At 39.3% G+C, this 13322-nt stretch overlaps 3 protein-coding genes across 3 annotated transcripts; 1 reads left to right on the top strand and 2 right to left on the bottom strand.

The window, feature by feature from the left end:
* Window positions 1–184: 184 nt before the first annotated feature.
* LOC130665091 (probable ATP-dependent RNA helicase DDX46) lies at window positions 185–4920 on the bottom strand. Its single transcript, XM_057465360.1, has 3 exons — window positions 4755–4920; window positions 821–3461; window positions 185–745 (listed from the first exon to the last, which is right to left on the bottom strand). The coding sequence occupies exons 1-3, from the start codon at window positions 4772–4774 to the stop codon at window positions 323–325; spliced, it is 3084 nt and encodes a 1027-aa protein (XP_057321343.1). The 5' UTR covers window positions 4775–4920; the 3' UTR covers window positions 185–322.
* Window positions 4921–5064: 144 nt separating this feature from the next.
* On the top strand, window positions 5065–8989 carry LOC130664880 (vacuolar protein sorting-associated protein 11 homolog). Its single transcript, XM_057465057.1, has 3 exons — window positions 5065–5205; window positions 5378–5446; window positions 5727–8989. Exons 1-3 carry the CDS (start codon window positions 5191–5193, stop codon window positions 8859–8861), a joined length of 3219 nt encoding a protein of 1072 aa, XP_057321040.1. The 5' UTR covers window positions 5065–5190; the 3' UTR covers window positions 8862–8989.
* On the bottom strand, window positions 8867–12058 carry LOC130664882 (uncharacterized). Its single transcript, XM_057465058.1, has 2 exons — window positions 10759–12058; window positions 8867–10687 (listed from the first exon to the last, which is right to left on the bottom strand). Exons 1-2 carry the CDS (start codon window positions 11887–11889, stop codon window positions 10400–10402), a joined length of 1419 nt encoding a protein of 472 aa, XP_057321041.1. The 5' UTR covers window positions 11890–12058; the 3' UTR covers window positions 8867–10399.
* Between the last annotated feature and the right edge of the window lie 1264 nt (window positions 12059–13322).

Here is a 13322-nt window from a genome sequence, read left to right as displayed (position 1 = left end):
ATAAATATATAATATAAAATAAATAAAAAAAATATTTTTCAGTGTGATGTCATGCATTCAACGTGCTGTCTTCCATACTTATGTAAACTAGAGTCTGGACTATCTACATTTAAATGTCAAAAATAATAAGAAATTAAAATACCAGCCTGTATATAAAAAAAACAATAATAAATGTAAATAAATATTTTATTCAATATTACATTCATTTATTTCCATGTCAGTATCACTAATAAAAATAATAATAAAAAAAATTATTTAGAGCAAGTATTGCCGTAAAATAATCCAGGGACGAATCCCTGAATTAATAAAAAGAAATCCTAATTTACAAAACTTTATAACGGCCGCGGGACGCAGTGTGAGCTCCCGAAGATTGTAATTTTATCAACTCTTCCTTAATCAACCTCGAGACCTCAGCCTTGGCTTTGCTGACGGCCATCTCGCTGGTCGACTCGATAGCCAAGTAGAGTTTCCGTTCACCCTCTGGCGGACTCTTACCCGGCACAATGTAAGTACCCCTGACAGTAAGTCCAGCTTCCGAGTACTCGGATATCTGAGCGAGGGCTTCCTTGCTGGTGACCCGCCAACGCGCTTGCTGAGGGAAGTCATTTATCTCCAACTCTTCCTCGTATTTCTTGAAAGTCTGCTCTCCGATCTCGCCCTCGCCTTCCAGGAGATCTTCCTCGCGCGGCTGGTAGTTAAGTTTCGTGTTGAGCTTCGCCGCTAATTGTTCCGCGACAGTTTTCGCCTGCAAAAAAAAAATTTTAGAAAAAATTCCACTAAAAATTTTTTTTAAATGATAAAATAAAATAAAAATACGTACGGTGATGAGATTTGTCGGGCCAGCGCCTTTGAGAATCGCTTCCGCGGCCTGTTGAGTCGCTCCTTTGGCTTCAGCGCCCAAGTTCTTGGCGATGTTGATCTTGGAGGCCAACTTCCTGGCGAGTTCCAACTTGTCCGTAGTACTGGGCACCGGCTGTCCAGTGAGACCAAGACTAGCAGCAGCAGGACGCGTTATCTCTTTAATACTTCTCTTGGGTGCGAGCATTATTTCAATCTGCTGATCGATGTCATTCTCAATGTCCTCGTCGTCGGAGTCCTGGAGACCCAGAGCCGCTTTCTGGAACTTTTTCTTCTCGTTGGCCAACGCGGCTTCGGACTCGTCGAATTTGAAGCCTTTGCCGCTGAACCCACCGCCAGTATGGACTTTCTTACCATCAGCAGCCAATCGGGCGCGATACCGGTCCCATAGAATTTTGAGTTTATCAGGAACTGGAACGCCAGCCAACTCATGAGCACGTGAAATATCACCGGCGTATTTTTCCTGCTCTGGAGTGATGAACGTGTACGCGTACCCTTTGTTGCCAGCACGTCCAGTTCGCCCGCAGCGATGGACGTAGTCCTCGTAGTGGTTGGGACAGTCGTAGTTGATGACCAGGACCAGCTGCTTTACGTCAAGACCACGTGCGGCGACGGAAGTCGCGATCAGCAGCTTCGTGCGCCCGGCTTTGAAGTCCAGGATCGTCGAGTCACGGTCGCACTGATCGATCCCGCCGTGCAGAGACATGCAGGCGTACGAAGCCTTCATCAAATCCTTCAGCAGAGTGTCGGCATTCTCCTGCTTGTCTACGAAGACAATGATCGAGCCCTTGTCCTGATAGTGGCCCAGTATCTCCAGGAGTTTGTAGAACTTCTGGTCTTCTTCAAGAACGACCACGTGCTGCTCCACGTCCTTGCAGACTACGGACCGACCCCCGACCTGGACCTCGACCGGCCGCGTGAGGATCCTCCGGGCCAGCGCTTCCATTTGTCGAGGAAAGGTCGCGCTGAAAAGAACCGTCTGACGATCGGGACGGACGTTCTCCATGATCCGCATCACCTGGGGCTCGAACCCCATGTCGAACATCCGGTCCGCTTCGTCCAGCACCACGTAAGTGACCCTGCGTAAATTAGTGACTCTCCCGCTGTTGGCTGCGAGCATGTCGATCATACGACCCGGGGTGCAGACGATTATTTCCGCCCCGCGTTTCAACTCCGCGATCTGCTCGGAAATTCCCGTGCCTCCGTACACGCAGACGTGACTGAGACCCAGGGACTTTGCAAACTTTTTCGAGTCCCGGCCAATTTGCATGCAGAGCTCCCGAGTCGGGGTCATTATCAAGGCGATGGGTCCGTCGCCGTCTTGCAGCGGAGGCTGGTCGAGTATATGCCGGAACATCGGCAGCAAAAATGCCAGAGTTTTACCACTTCCTGTTTTCGCGATTCCTATCAAGTCACGACCGGACATTATCGTAGGAATCGCCTGGCACTGAATAGGAGTTGGCTTCTCGTACCCGAGTTTCTTCAGTACCTCGAGCTCTTTCTTGGTGACCCCGCACTGGGCCCAGGATTTTATTGGCTTGGGACAGCCCTTGCCTTTGACGCGAATTCCCTCCAGCTCTTCTTTGTATAAGTCCACCTCTTCGTTGGTCATCCTCGCGATCTCCGGGACTTCAACGTAAAAAGATTTGCGGAAGGGCAAGTAGTCAGTGTTCGCATGGTCAACTTTCGCGAGCTCGCGCTTCTGTTTGTTGGCGATACCGGCTGCGGTCTCGTGGAGATTTTCGCTTTCCTCTTCACTGGAATACTCGAGGCCGTCCTGGTTCTGTTCAATCAACTCGCCCTTCTGCTTCTGCACCTTCTTCTTGGCCACCCCGGTCACGATCACGACTCCGCTTTGATTCGACGTCGTTGAGTTTCCGTTGGAAGTAGACTTTGCTGTGGGATCAACTTTGTTTACTTTACGAACTTCTTCTTGGACTTCGGCCATGAATGCGTCCAGCGGATCGATTTCTTCTTCTGCTGGCGCTTCTGGCTTGGGCTCGGCGGGTTCTTCTTTGACTTCGCCTTCCTCGCCCTCTTTGACACCCACTGCAGGTACGAGAGGAGTTTCTTCGTCACTGTCGTCTTCCAGCGACCACTTCTTCATCGGCAATTGGAGATTTGCGAGTATCGGCTTCCCGTCTTTCTTGGTCGCCTCTAGTTCATTTTTCTTGCGCTCGGCCCGCCAACGCTCGATCCGCTCACGGCGTTTCTGCATCTCCAGCTCCAGACGTTTCTGTTCCTCCTCTTTGTCTAATTTCGTGTGATCGAATGGCAAATCCTCGTCATTCTTGTCCTTGTCTTTTTTTTCTTTCGACCGCGAACGCTTGCGGTCTTTCGTCGACCGCGACTTTGAAGAGTCGGAACGTTTTTCTTTGCTATCGCCGCGTTTACGATCACGGTCTCCACGGTCGCGACGGTCCCGATCGCGGTCTCGCGAACGACTTCGTCTGTCGCGGTACCGCGATGACTTTTCCTTGTCACGCTCGCGGTCGCGGTCACGGTCACGTTCTCTGCTCCGGGAGCGACGGCGTTTTTTTTCAGGTGTCACTGATGAACGTGATCGGGAACGAGATCTTGATCGTCTCCTATGATGACGGTCTCTGCAAAAAAAAAATTATAATAATCAATCATTGATTTTTTTATCGGAATGTTAAAAAAAAAATTATCTTTAAGTTAACAGACAATTAGTAATTTTCAGTTTTTTTTTTACAAGTCATTTACAAAAAAAAAAAACTAAAAAAATGCATATGTAGGAAATTTAAAAAACTACAGGTGCAATTTTTTCAAATATTTTTTTTTTTATAATTTGTCATTTTAAAAAAAAATTAGTGATCCTGAAGTTAGCAGACAATTGAAAGTTTATGATTTTATTTTGAACAATTAAATTTAAAGAAAAAATCGGGTACTGGGTTTCTGATCTTATAAATAAAAAAAATAAATAAATTAAAAAAATGCATATGTAGGAAATTTAAAAAACTACAAGTGCAATTTTTTCAAATACTTTTTTTTTAATAATTTGTCGCTTTTAAAAAAATTCAAAAATTATTAGACGTCGAATAATTTCAGTATCATATACACAGGGATCGGGTACTGGGTTTCTGACCTTATAAATGAAAAAAATTAATTAATTAAAAAAATGCACATGTAGGAAATTTAAAAAACTACAAGTGCAATTTTTTAAAATATTTTTTTCCTTGTAATTTGTCGCTTTTATTAAAATCCAAAAGTTATTAGACGTCGAATAATTTCAGTATCATATACACAGGGATCGGGTGCTGGATTTCTGACCTTATAAATAAAAAAACTAAAAAAATGCACATGTAGGAAATTTAAAAAACTACAAGTGCAATTTTTTAAAATATTTTTTTCCTTGTAATTTGTCGCTTTTATTAAAATCCAAAAGTTATTAGACGTCGAATAATTTCAGTATCATATACACAGGGATCGGGTGCTGGATTTCTGACCTTATAAATAAAAAAACTAAAAAAATGCACATGTAGGAAATTTAAAAACCTACAGGTGCAATTTTTTCAAATATTTTTTTTCTTAAAAATTGTCGCTTTTAAAAAAATCTAAAAATTATCAGACATTCACTAACTTCCGTATCATAAAAAAATGATAAAATACAAAATTAAAATTTTTAAAAATAATAATTAGCACATTTATAATAATAATAATATTTAAAATGTGGTCTTGTTTGTTTATTTAAATCCAGTATTAAAAACGACTAAATATTTTACTTTAAATTTCCAAAATTCATAATTTTCTCTCCTCTAATAAATAAATAAGACAATTAATTAAAAATAAATAAATAAAAGTAATTAATTATTTAATTAAACGTGCATATGTTTATTGTAAATATAAACTTAACCTCGAAAATAAAAAGTACTCACTTATCATTACTGCGCCCCATATTTCAACAATAAATACTTTTTTTATATTTATTTACACTTTAAATATTTATCAATATATTTATCACTTATATTTTATTGATCACTTACTAATTATTTATTTAAAAACTATTTAATAGTTTGCAACTCAACATCACGACGATTTATGTTCGTTTACTTTGCGAGTAATTTTTAATTCCGTTCTCATGAACAGTTTTCAAATTCAACCTTCAGATGGCGGCAAATTCAAACTCCGCTTAATCGGTAAAATGTTTCTTCTGCTCTGCGCACGCGCATTTAAATAATCTGTCATCTGTCAAATGTCAAAAAATTATATTTGTCATATATTTTGTATATAAATAATTATTATAAAATATAAGTAATTAGATAATTAAATATTTTAATTGTTTAAACGTAATGCCAAGTAATTAATTAAATTATGGCATTTCTCGAGGTAATTAAAATATAAGTCATTAAATTTTTCATCTGACATTTAATATTTTAACCTTAATTTTAAAAATTATTTACTTGCACAAAAATTATTAATCAATTATTTTTTAAATTGTAATTAAAAATAATTATTAATTTTGACAGCTGTCATTTAAAATTTAAATTTTGAATTTCAGTGGCGACGATTCAATTTTTTTGATTTAAAAAAAGAAGTCGATAATGGAAAAATATTTGAAGTACTTGGGGTAAAAAAAATTAATTAATTAATCAATTAATTAATTATTTATTTATTTAATAATGATCCTGAAGATGGCAGACATTTAAAAATTTTTGAATTTTTGTTTTTCAACAAATTAATTGCAAAAAAATAAACTAAAAATATGCACATGTAGAAAATTTAAAAAAACTACAGATGCAAATTTTAAAATATTTTTTTTTTATAATTTACCATTTTTAGTAAAATTCAAAAATTATTAAACGTCGGCTAACTTCAGTCTCACTATTTAATAATCAATTTTTTGACAGGACTCCCAAGTGACGTCAGCGACAAGCGGTAACGGGAGTTTGATATTTTCTGACAGTCTCGGGAACATCCACGTGGTAAAACGGACATATCAAGTCTCGTCTTTCAAAGCCTATGAGATGTCATGCACGCTGACGCACCAGGTGCCTCATACCTCGTACCTCTTCACCATCGGCGAGGACGACCCCGGCTGCAACCCGACAATCAAAGTCTGGAACTTCTCCAAGCTCGACAAGCAAGAAAACCCCACGTGCATTCGCATCAGCCGCGCGACTCCCAGTTTCCGGGCAGTGCCAGCGACTGCGCTGTGCATCCACCCGAGTCTCACTTTAATGGCAGTGGGATTTTCCGATGGGTCGGTGATGCTCTACCGCGGGGACGTGACCCGCGACCGCAAGAATAAAATAAAAGTAATCAAAGACTCCAACACCGCGGTGACTGGTCTGGCGATTCGGTCCCCGGGTAAGCAGAACTACTTGTTCGTTGCCACGACCTTGAACGTCTACCTCTACAACATCACCGTCAAAGACAAAGAAGTCAAGACCGTCCTGGACAACATGGGCTGCGCTCCAGGATGCAGCGTCTTGGCGGAGACCAGTCAGGACAGTCATTTTATGATCGCGCGCAATGACGCGGTCTACTGCTACACCCTGGACGGCCGCGGGCCCTGTTACGCCATCGAGGGTCAGAAGGTCATGCTCGACTGGTTCCGCGGGTACTTAGTAATCGTGGCCAAGGAATCTGCGAGCACTCCCTCAGGAACTGGAGCTTCCAGAAGCACGACGATCTCAGCGAAGCCCAGTACGATAGAGCCGATTCCCCCGGGAGTTGACAAGCATCTGATCACCGTCCTGGACATTCAGAACAAATTCATCGTTTTTTCCGCCTCGATGATCTCCATTTCCGCCATCGTCTCCGAGTGGGGCGGGTTCTTTATTTTGAGCGGCGACAACAAACTCTATCATCTAGACGAGAAGGATCTGCAGCTAAAACTCGCTCTGCTGTTCAAAAAAAATCTGTATGACGTCGCGATACGGATCGCCAAGAGCCAGCAGTATGACAGCGAAGGCCTCGTCGACATTTTCCGTCAGTACGGCGACCACTTGTACTCCAAGGGTGACCATAATGCCGCGATAGAGCAGTACATCCGGACCATCGGTAAACTGGAACCTTCTTACGTGATCCGGAAGTTCCTGGACTCCCAGCATATTGACAACTTGACGACTTACTTGCAAGCGCTGCACAAACAAGGGAAAGCCACCGAGGATCACACGACTCTGCTGCTCAACTGCTACACGAAACTCAACCAGACTGACAAACTCAAGCAGTTTATCATGACCAAGGACCGGGAAGTTGACTTCGACGTCGAAATCGCCATCAAAGTCTGCCGGTCGGCCTCTCCGGAAGACGCGCTGCTGCTCGCCCGCAAGCACAAAAAGCACGAGTGGTTCCTGAGGATCCAGATCGAGGACAAGCAGGAGTTCAAGAGCGCGTTGGAGTACATGGGGACTCTGGAGTTCGAGGAAGCCGAGATGATGATGAAGAAATACGGGAAAGTCTTGATCGAGAACGTGCCCGCCCTGGCGACGGAGTTTCTCAAGAAATTGTGCACCAACTACCGGCCAGTTACCGTCGATCGTCCGCTGATTGACCAGAATGTCGACCTAGATGAGCAGACCGACCGGGCGAACCCCGAAGACTTCATCCATTTGTTTCTGAACAACTCCGAGAGACTGGTTGAGTTCCTCGAGTACTTAGTGAAGTGTGACACTAAATGGAGCACTTTAGTTTACAATACTCTCGTGGAGCACTACCTCCACGTGTGGGAAGCCCAGGAAGCCGACGTCACTAAACTGCAGTATGAACAGAAGGTAATTCGCCTGCTGCAGAACTCGGAGGCCTGTTACGACAAAGACCAGATCCTGATTCTCTGCCACCAGCACAACTTCCGTCGCGGTCTGCTCTACTTGTACGAGGAACGGAAGCTGTACCAGGAAATCCTGCAGTACCATCTGCGGGAAGCGGACGACGAGTCTGTTTTATCGACCTGCCGCAGATTCGGGCACCAGGACCCGAACCTCTGGGTCCAGGCCCTCTGGAGCGTCGCTCGTAATCGCAAGGCTTCGCCCAAACTCTTGGCGGACATCTTGGCTTTCATCGCTGCTGAAAAACTGCTTCCGCCGCTGATGGTAATCGACGCGCTGTCCACTTCATTGAACTGCACCCTGGGTGATGTCAGGAGCTACTTGACTAGTGTCCTGAAGACTGAGTACGACCAGACGGTGGCTGATCATGAACTGGTTGAAAAGTACCGCAAGGACACCATCAAACTCCGTGAGCAGATTGACGTCATCAAGAGCAGCACGATAATATTCCAGGGGTCCAGGTGCAGTGCCTGCCATCACCAGCTGGAATTACCGTCCGTTCACTTCATGTGCACGCATTCTTATCACCAGCACTGCTTCCAAAGCTTCTCGGAGAACGAGAACGAGTGCCCGGCTTGCTTGCCTAATAATAAAAAGCTGCTGGACATCATCAGAGCGCAGGAAGCCTCCAGGGATTTGCACGAAACCTTCCATAGTCTGCTGGACAGAGCTGAGGATCCATTTTCGCTGGTTGCTGACTACTTTGGCCGCGGGGTCTTCAAGAAGCTCATGGTAGTGACCGACACTGATGCCGAGAAGCCGCTGCTGGCTGGAATCTCCAACACTGCGGCGCTTAATCCCATCGTGAGGAACAGCGAGGACCAGGAGGTCAAGGAACGGGCCTACGGGACTTCGGAGGCCAGGATCCGGTTGACTGAGGGCAAGTCTAAGGACCTGGATGAACGGGCCAGGTACGCGATGACTTTGGAAGCGAACATCAGTCCCAGGAGTGACCGCGAAAGAAAATCTTCGCCTGTTAGAATCCGCGAGGCTCTGATTGTCAACAGCAGCCCGAGGAACTCCCCGGGGAAGGGATTCGTTGTTCCCAAGACTCCGATTGTTCCGGTCAATGCTGTCGCGGTTGACTATGATGAGAAAAATAATCCCTTTGCTGAAGAAGCTACGGAGGAAAAAAGTGTGAATCCTTTTGATGAAGACGACGACAAGGATGACGATGATTATAATAAAAATTTGAATCCTTTCAGTAAATAGATTTTTTAAAATTGACTTTTGTAATTTTTATTTAGATTTTTTTGTAATTAAGTGTAAATACTGCCGTATATATAAAAATATAATTGTACAGTTTAAATATTTACAATATATAGGTAATTAAAAATAAAGTATCAATATTTAAATATTTTTGAGTTATTTAAAACGTAATTTTGTAAGTATTTAGATCATTTTTGTGTGAATACTGAATTGTTTTTTTGTGATAACAAAATGGCGGGTGATTTTTAAAATGGCGGAATTGATTCAGGGCTGGTGAGATTTTTTGTAGGAATATAGTTCTAGTGCTTAAATTATTAGATTTACGTAAAAGTTGATGGAGACGTTTTTTGTAGAGAATTTGATCCTCTACAAAAATGTATTCACATATTTTTACTGTATCTTTGATAGTTTGGCCACAATTTCGATTCAAAGTACGACAGAAATAAATCTAGTGAATAAAAATCGAATATTTAAATAAAAATTTCAAATAAACTTTAAAAATTTCCGGGGCCTGAATGATGCGACTGATGTTAAAATTGATAGGGGCTTTTTTTGTAGAGAATTTAATCCTCTACAAAAATGTACTCTTATATATTTACCGTATCTTTAATAGTTTGGCCATAAATTTGATTCAAAGTACGACAGAAAGAAATCTTGTGAATAAAAATTTAGAATTAACTTTAAAAATTTCTAGAGCCTGAATGATGCGACTTCTGTAAAAATTGATAGAGACCTTTTTTGCAGAGAATTTAATCTTCTACAAAAATGTACTCATATATTTTTACCGTATCTTTGATAGTTTGGCCACAATTTTGATTCAAAGTACAACAGAAATAAATCTAGTGAATAAAAATCGAATATTTGAATAAAAATTTCAAATTTACTTTAAAAATTTCCCGGGCCTGAATGATGCGACTTCTGTAAAAATTGATAGAGACCTTTTTTGTAGAAAATTTAATCCTCTACAAAAATGTACTCATATATTTTTACGGTATCTTTGATAGTTTAGCTGAAATTTTGATTCAAAGTACAACAGAAATAAATCTAGTGAATAAAAGTTATGAATATTTAAATAAAAATTTTAAATAAACTTTAAAAATTTCCAGGGCCCGAATGATGCGACTTACGTTAAAATTTATTGAGACCTTTTTTGTAGAGAATTTAATCCTTTACAAAAATGTACTCATATATTTTTACCGTATCTTTGATAGTTTAGCTGAAATTTTGATTCAAAGTACAACAGAAATAAATCTAGTGAATAAATGTTAGGAATATTTGAATAAAAATTTCAAATGAACTTTAAAAATTTCCAGGGCCCGAATGATGCGACTTACGTTAAAATTTATTGAGACCTTTTTTGTAGAGAATTTAATCCTCTACAAAAATGTACTCAGATCTTTTTACCGTATCTCCAATAGTTTCACCAAAATCAAGAGTTTTCTCTGCCGTCTCTTAACTCTACATGTTAACTGCTCAAAAATCCGACTCCCTTTCAATGAACGCTCAGTTATTTTTTAAAAATCACCATCAAAACAAACTCCTTAATCATCTAGAGAAGACTTCCACTCAAAAATACGGTCGCTTATTTTAAATGCCGACCAATTGTCATCAAACTCCGGAGTCCTCGGTCGTATTTTAACAGAAGCGCAGTACTCATTGTTATACTCCGGCTTGAAAAAGTCTTCCAACTTGGGCTCCAGGTCTCTCTGCCTCGGCTGCGGGTCTCTGGTCCGCGTGATGGGTCCCGGCAGATGGGATTCATCAACACTCAAGTCAATCAGGTCCCTAAAAATCGGCTTGTCCGCCGGAAAGTCCAACGCGCTCGACATCTAGAAGTTGAAAAACAAAAATCATCAGTAAAAAATCAAACTATCTTTCACTCTACCAACCAACCAATTACCTTACGAGCAACCAAGTCCTTGTACGAAGCTGGCAGATGATCAAAATCACTGACAATCTTTTCGTGTTTCAATTTATCGATTTTTTTAATTGTCTTTATAACAGAATTGTACTCAGGCCTGCGTAATTTATCACTTGCAGGATAATTTGTCAGTCTGCTAGTTGGTTTAGGATCAGAAACTGATGGCAGACTTCGTGCTTTCAATATTCCTGGTCCTACATAAACATTTGGACGTGAAACTGATTTATTTCTGGCCGTTGTTACTTTTATTTGGGTTTTTTTAACTGGATCTGGTGGTTTTTTAAATGCACCTGGTGATTTTGATGGTAATTTTTGTGCTACTGATGCTTTTGTTTGATTTCCTGATGATTTTAATTCAACTCCTGCTGATTTTGAATGAACTCCCAGTGATTTTGATTGAATCCCTGGTGATTTCGATTGAACTCCTGATGATTTTGATTGAATTCCTGATGATTTTGATGGAGCACCTGAAGATTTATGAGGTCCAGGTGCTCTTGATTGATTCCCTGATGATTTTAATTGATTTCCTGATGTTTTTAATTGATGACTTGATAATTTTGCTTGATTACCGCCAACTTTTGAATTTAAATTTTTAAAATCATTATTGTTTCCCGGTTTTTTATTTAAATCCTCATTCACTTTTTTTGTTTTTAATTGTCCAGGTGTTTTTATAGAAACAGAATCAAGTATTTTAGTTATTTTGTCCATTTCAACTTTACAATCTTTGCTTGCACCAGCTGTCAAACTATTTGATGATTTTTTAGTCAGACAATTTTCCCTGTCATTTTTAATATTCTCTTTATTCGACTCTACTTTACCAGAATTATCAGCATCAATAATAATTTTACCAGCTTCTGTTTCCGTGGATTTTATTCTGGATGATTTGGGTCCAACTTGACAGGTTGACATCTGGACACTTTTGACAGCGCGTTTGAGGTTAAGGCTGTCGCGGACTTCACGCACTAATTTGAATGGTTTTTTGACATTTTCGATGCTTTTTATTCTCACTCGTGATGATCCTGGTCTTGATGATGATGTCGAGTCATCAGCGGACTCCGATGTTTCGCTGAATCGAACTTTTGGGCGCGCGATATATTTAAGTTCGGACATTGAGTTTTTTTATTACGAGCAAATATTTAAAATGTTTACGAAATTTAATTACTTTTAATTATTCTCTAGTTAATAATTAATTTGTTAATTAATTTTTAACGATAATTAACTCACAACTATGATATTTAATCACGTTACCGGTTTGTTTCTTTCAATATTAAGCGCAATAGTAAACAACAAAATGGCGGTAAAATTTGAAAATTTGTTTCCGTGGAAATTAAATTTAGCTCGAGTGAGTAGATCTAGTTTTTTAATGGACAGCAGAATCGAGGTCGAGGTATCGATTGTTTATTTAGTCATGAGTTTGAAAAGTTTATCAAGGATTTTGTTAATTATTTATTTTTGTTGGAAAAAAGTTTTCATTCCATCGGAACGCGCGGCGGGTATACGACTCAGATATAAGTGAAAAAAATACACAAAAAGAAAGAATTTCTTTGCGCAAAAAAATTTTACTTGCCGTCAGAAACTTTAATTTTTTAAAATAAATTTTTCGCGCTAAGAATTTAAATAAAAAATTTTCATAGGGCGAGAAAAAATTTTCTTAGAGCAAAAAATTTTACTTGGCCTAAGAAAATGTTCACTTGTCTAAAAAATTTTTTGAAAGAATTGAAAAAAAAAAAAGTTTTATGGTGAGCAAAAGTTTCCCGCACTGATAGAAGGATTTCTTTGTATTTAAGAAATCATTTCTTAAACATCATTTCTTAGCATTTAAAAAATATTTCTTAGTATTTAAGAAATATTTCTTTGTATTTAAGAAATATTTCTTAAATACTAAGAAATATTTTTTAAATACTAAGAAATGATTTTTTAATACAAAGAAATATTTTTTAAATACTAAGAAATCCTTCTATCAGTGCGGGAGCAAGAAAAATTTTTATGGGGCCAAGAAATTTTTTCTAATCCTGAAAAATTTTGTTCTTAATTTATAATGCAAAATGGCTCTTTGCGCAAGAAATTCTTGTTTTCTGAGTACTAATTAGTATTCTTTCTGTTTAATTTAGGAATCTAAGAAAAAAAAATTATTTAAACGTTTAATGCAGTAATTATTCAAAACATATATTTATTGCATGCCTTAAGCGCGAGCGTAGGTATGCTCTACTCTCGCCTAAAAATTAAAAACTGGGTTCCGTCAGAGTTTTTTTAAAATAAATAATAATATAGTGGTTAAAGTAGGTCAGCCTTCATACCACAATTAAAGAAAACATCAATGGTCATTTTTCTAAACAATAAACAGCTGGTCCAACCCACAATTTAGATAATAAATGAATTTTTCAGAAAAAATCCTGTAAAATACATGTAACACTCTTCTTGTAATCTCCATAACTTTCGAAAAACAAAACGAATTCTTTCAAATTTTATTTCAATATATCCGTAAATTCATTGTGATAAACTGATTAGAAATCCACAACTCTATCATTATTCGTTTAATTATA

This window comes from Microplitis mediator, chromosome 3 (genome assembly GCF_029852145.1).
Source record: "Microplitis mediator isolate UGA2020A chromosome 3, iyMicMedi2.1, whole genome shotgun sequence".
Taxonomy (NCBI): Eukaryota; Metazoa; Arthropoda; class Insecta; order Hymenoptera; family Braconidae; genus Microplitis; species Microplitis mediator.
The sequence above is the reverse complement of the archived record's forward strand: the minus strand, read 5'-3'. Positions and strand labels throughout refer to the sequence as shown.

What these genes read in the sequence shown, in the direction of transcription:
- LOC130665091 (XM_057465360.1), bottom strand. Translation starts at nt 4,774, where the DNA reads ATGGGGCGCAGTAATGATAA. An exon ending in ATGGGGCGCAGTAATGATAA is followed by an intron (nt 3,462 to 4,754) that starts GTGAGTACTTTT and finishes TTTTTTTTGCAG; the next exon opens with AGACCGTCATCATAGGAGAC. An exon ending in GCCCGACAAATCTCATCACC is followed by an intron (nt 746 to 820) that starts GTACGTATTTTT and finishes TTTTTTTTGCAG; the next exon opens with GCGAAAACTGTCGCGGAACA.
- LOC130664882 (XM_057465058.1), bottom strand. Translation starts at nt 11,889, where the DNA reads ATGTCCGAACTTAAATATATCGCGCGCCCAAAAGTTCGATTCAGCGAA. An exon ending in AGGACTTGGTTGCTCGTAAG is followed by an intron (nt 10,688 to 10,758) that starts GTAATTGGTTGG and finishes TTCAACTTCTAG; the next exon opens with ATGTCGAGCGCGTTGGACTT.
- LOC130664880 (XM_057465057.1), top strand. An exon ending in AAATATTTGAAGTACTTGGG is followed by an intron (nt 5,447 to 5,726) that starts GTAAAAAAAATT and finishes ATTTTTTGACAG; the next exon opens with GACTCCCAAGTGACGTCAGC.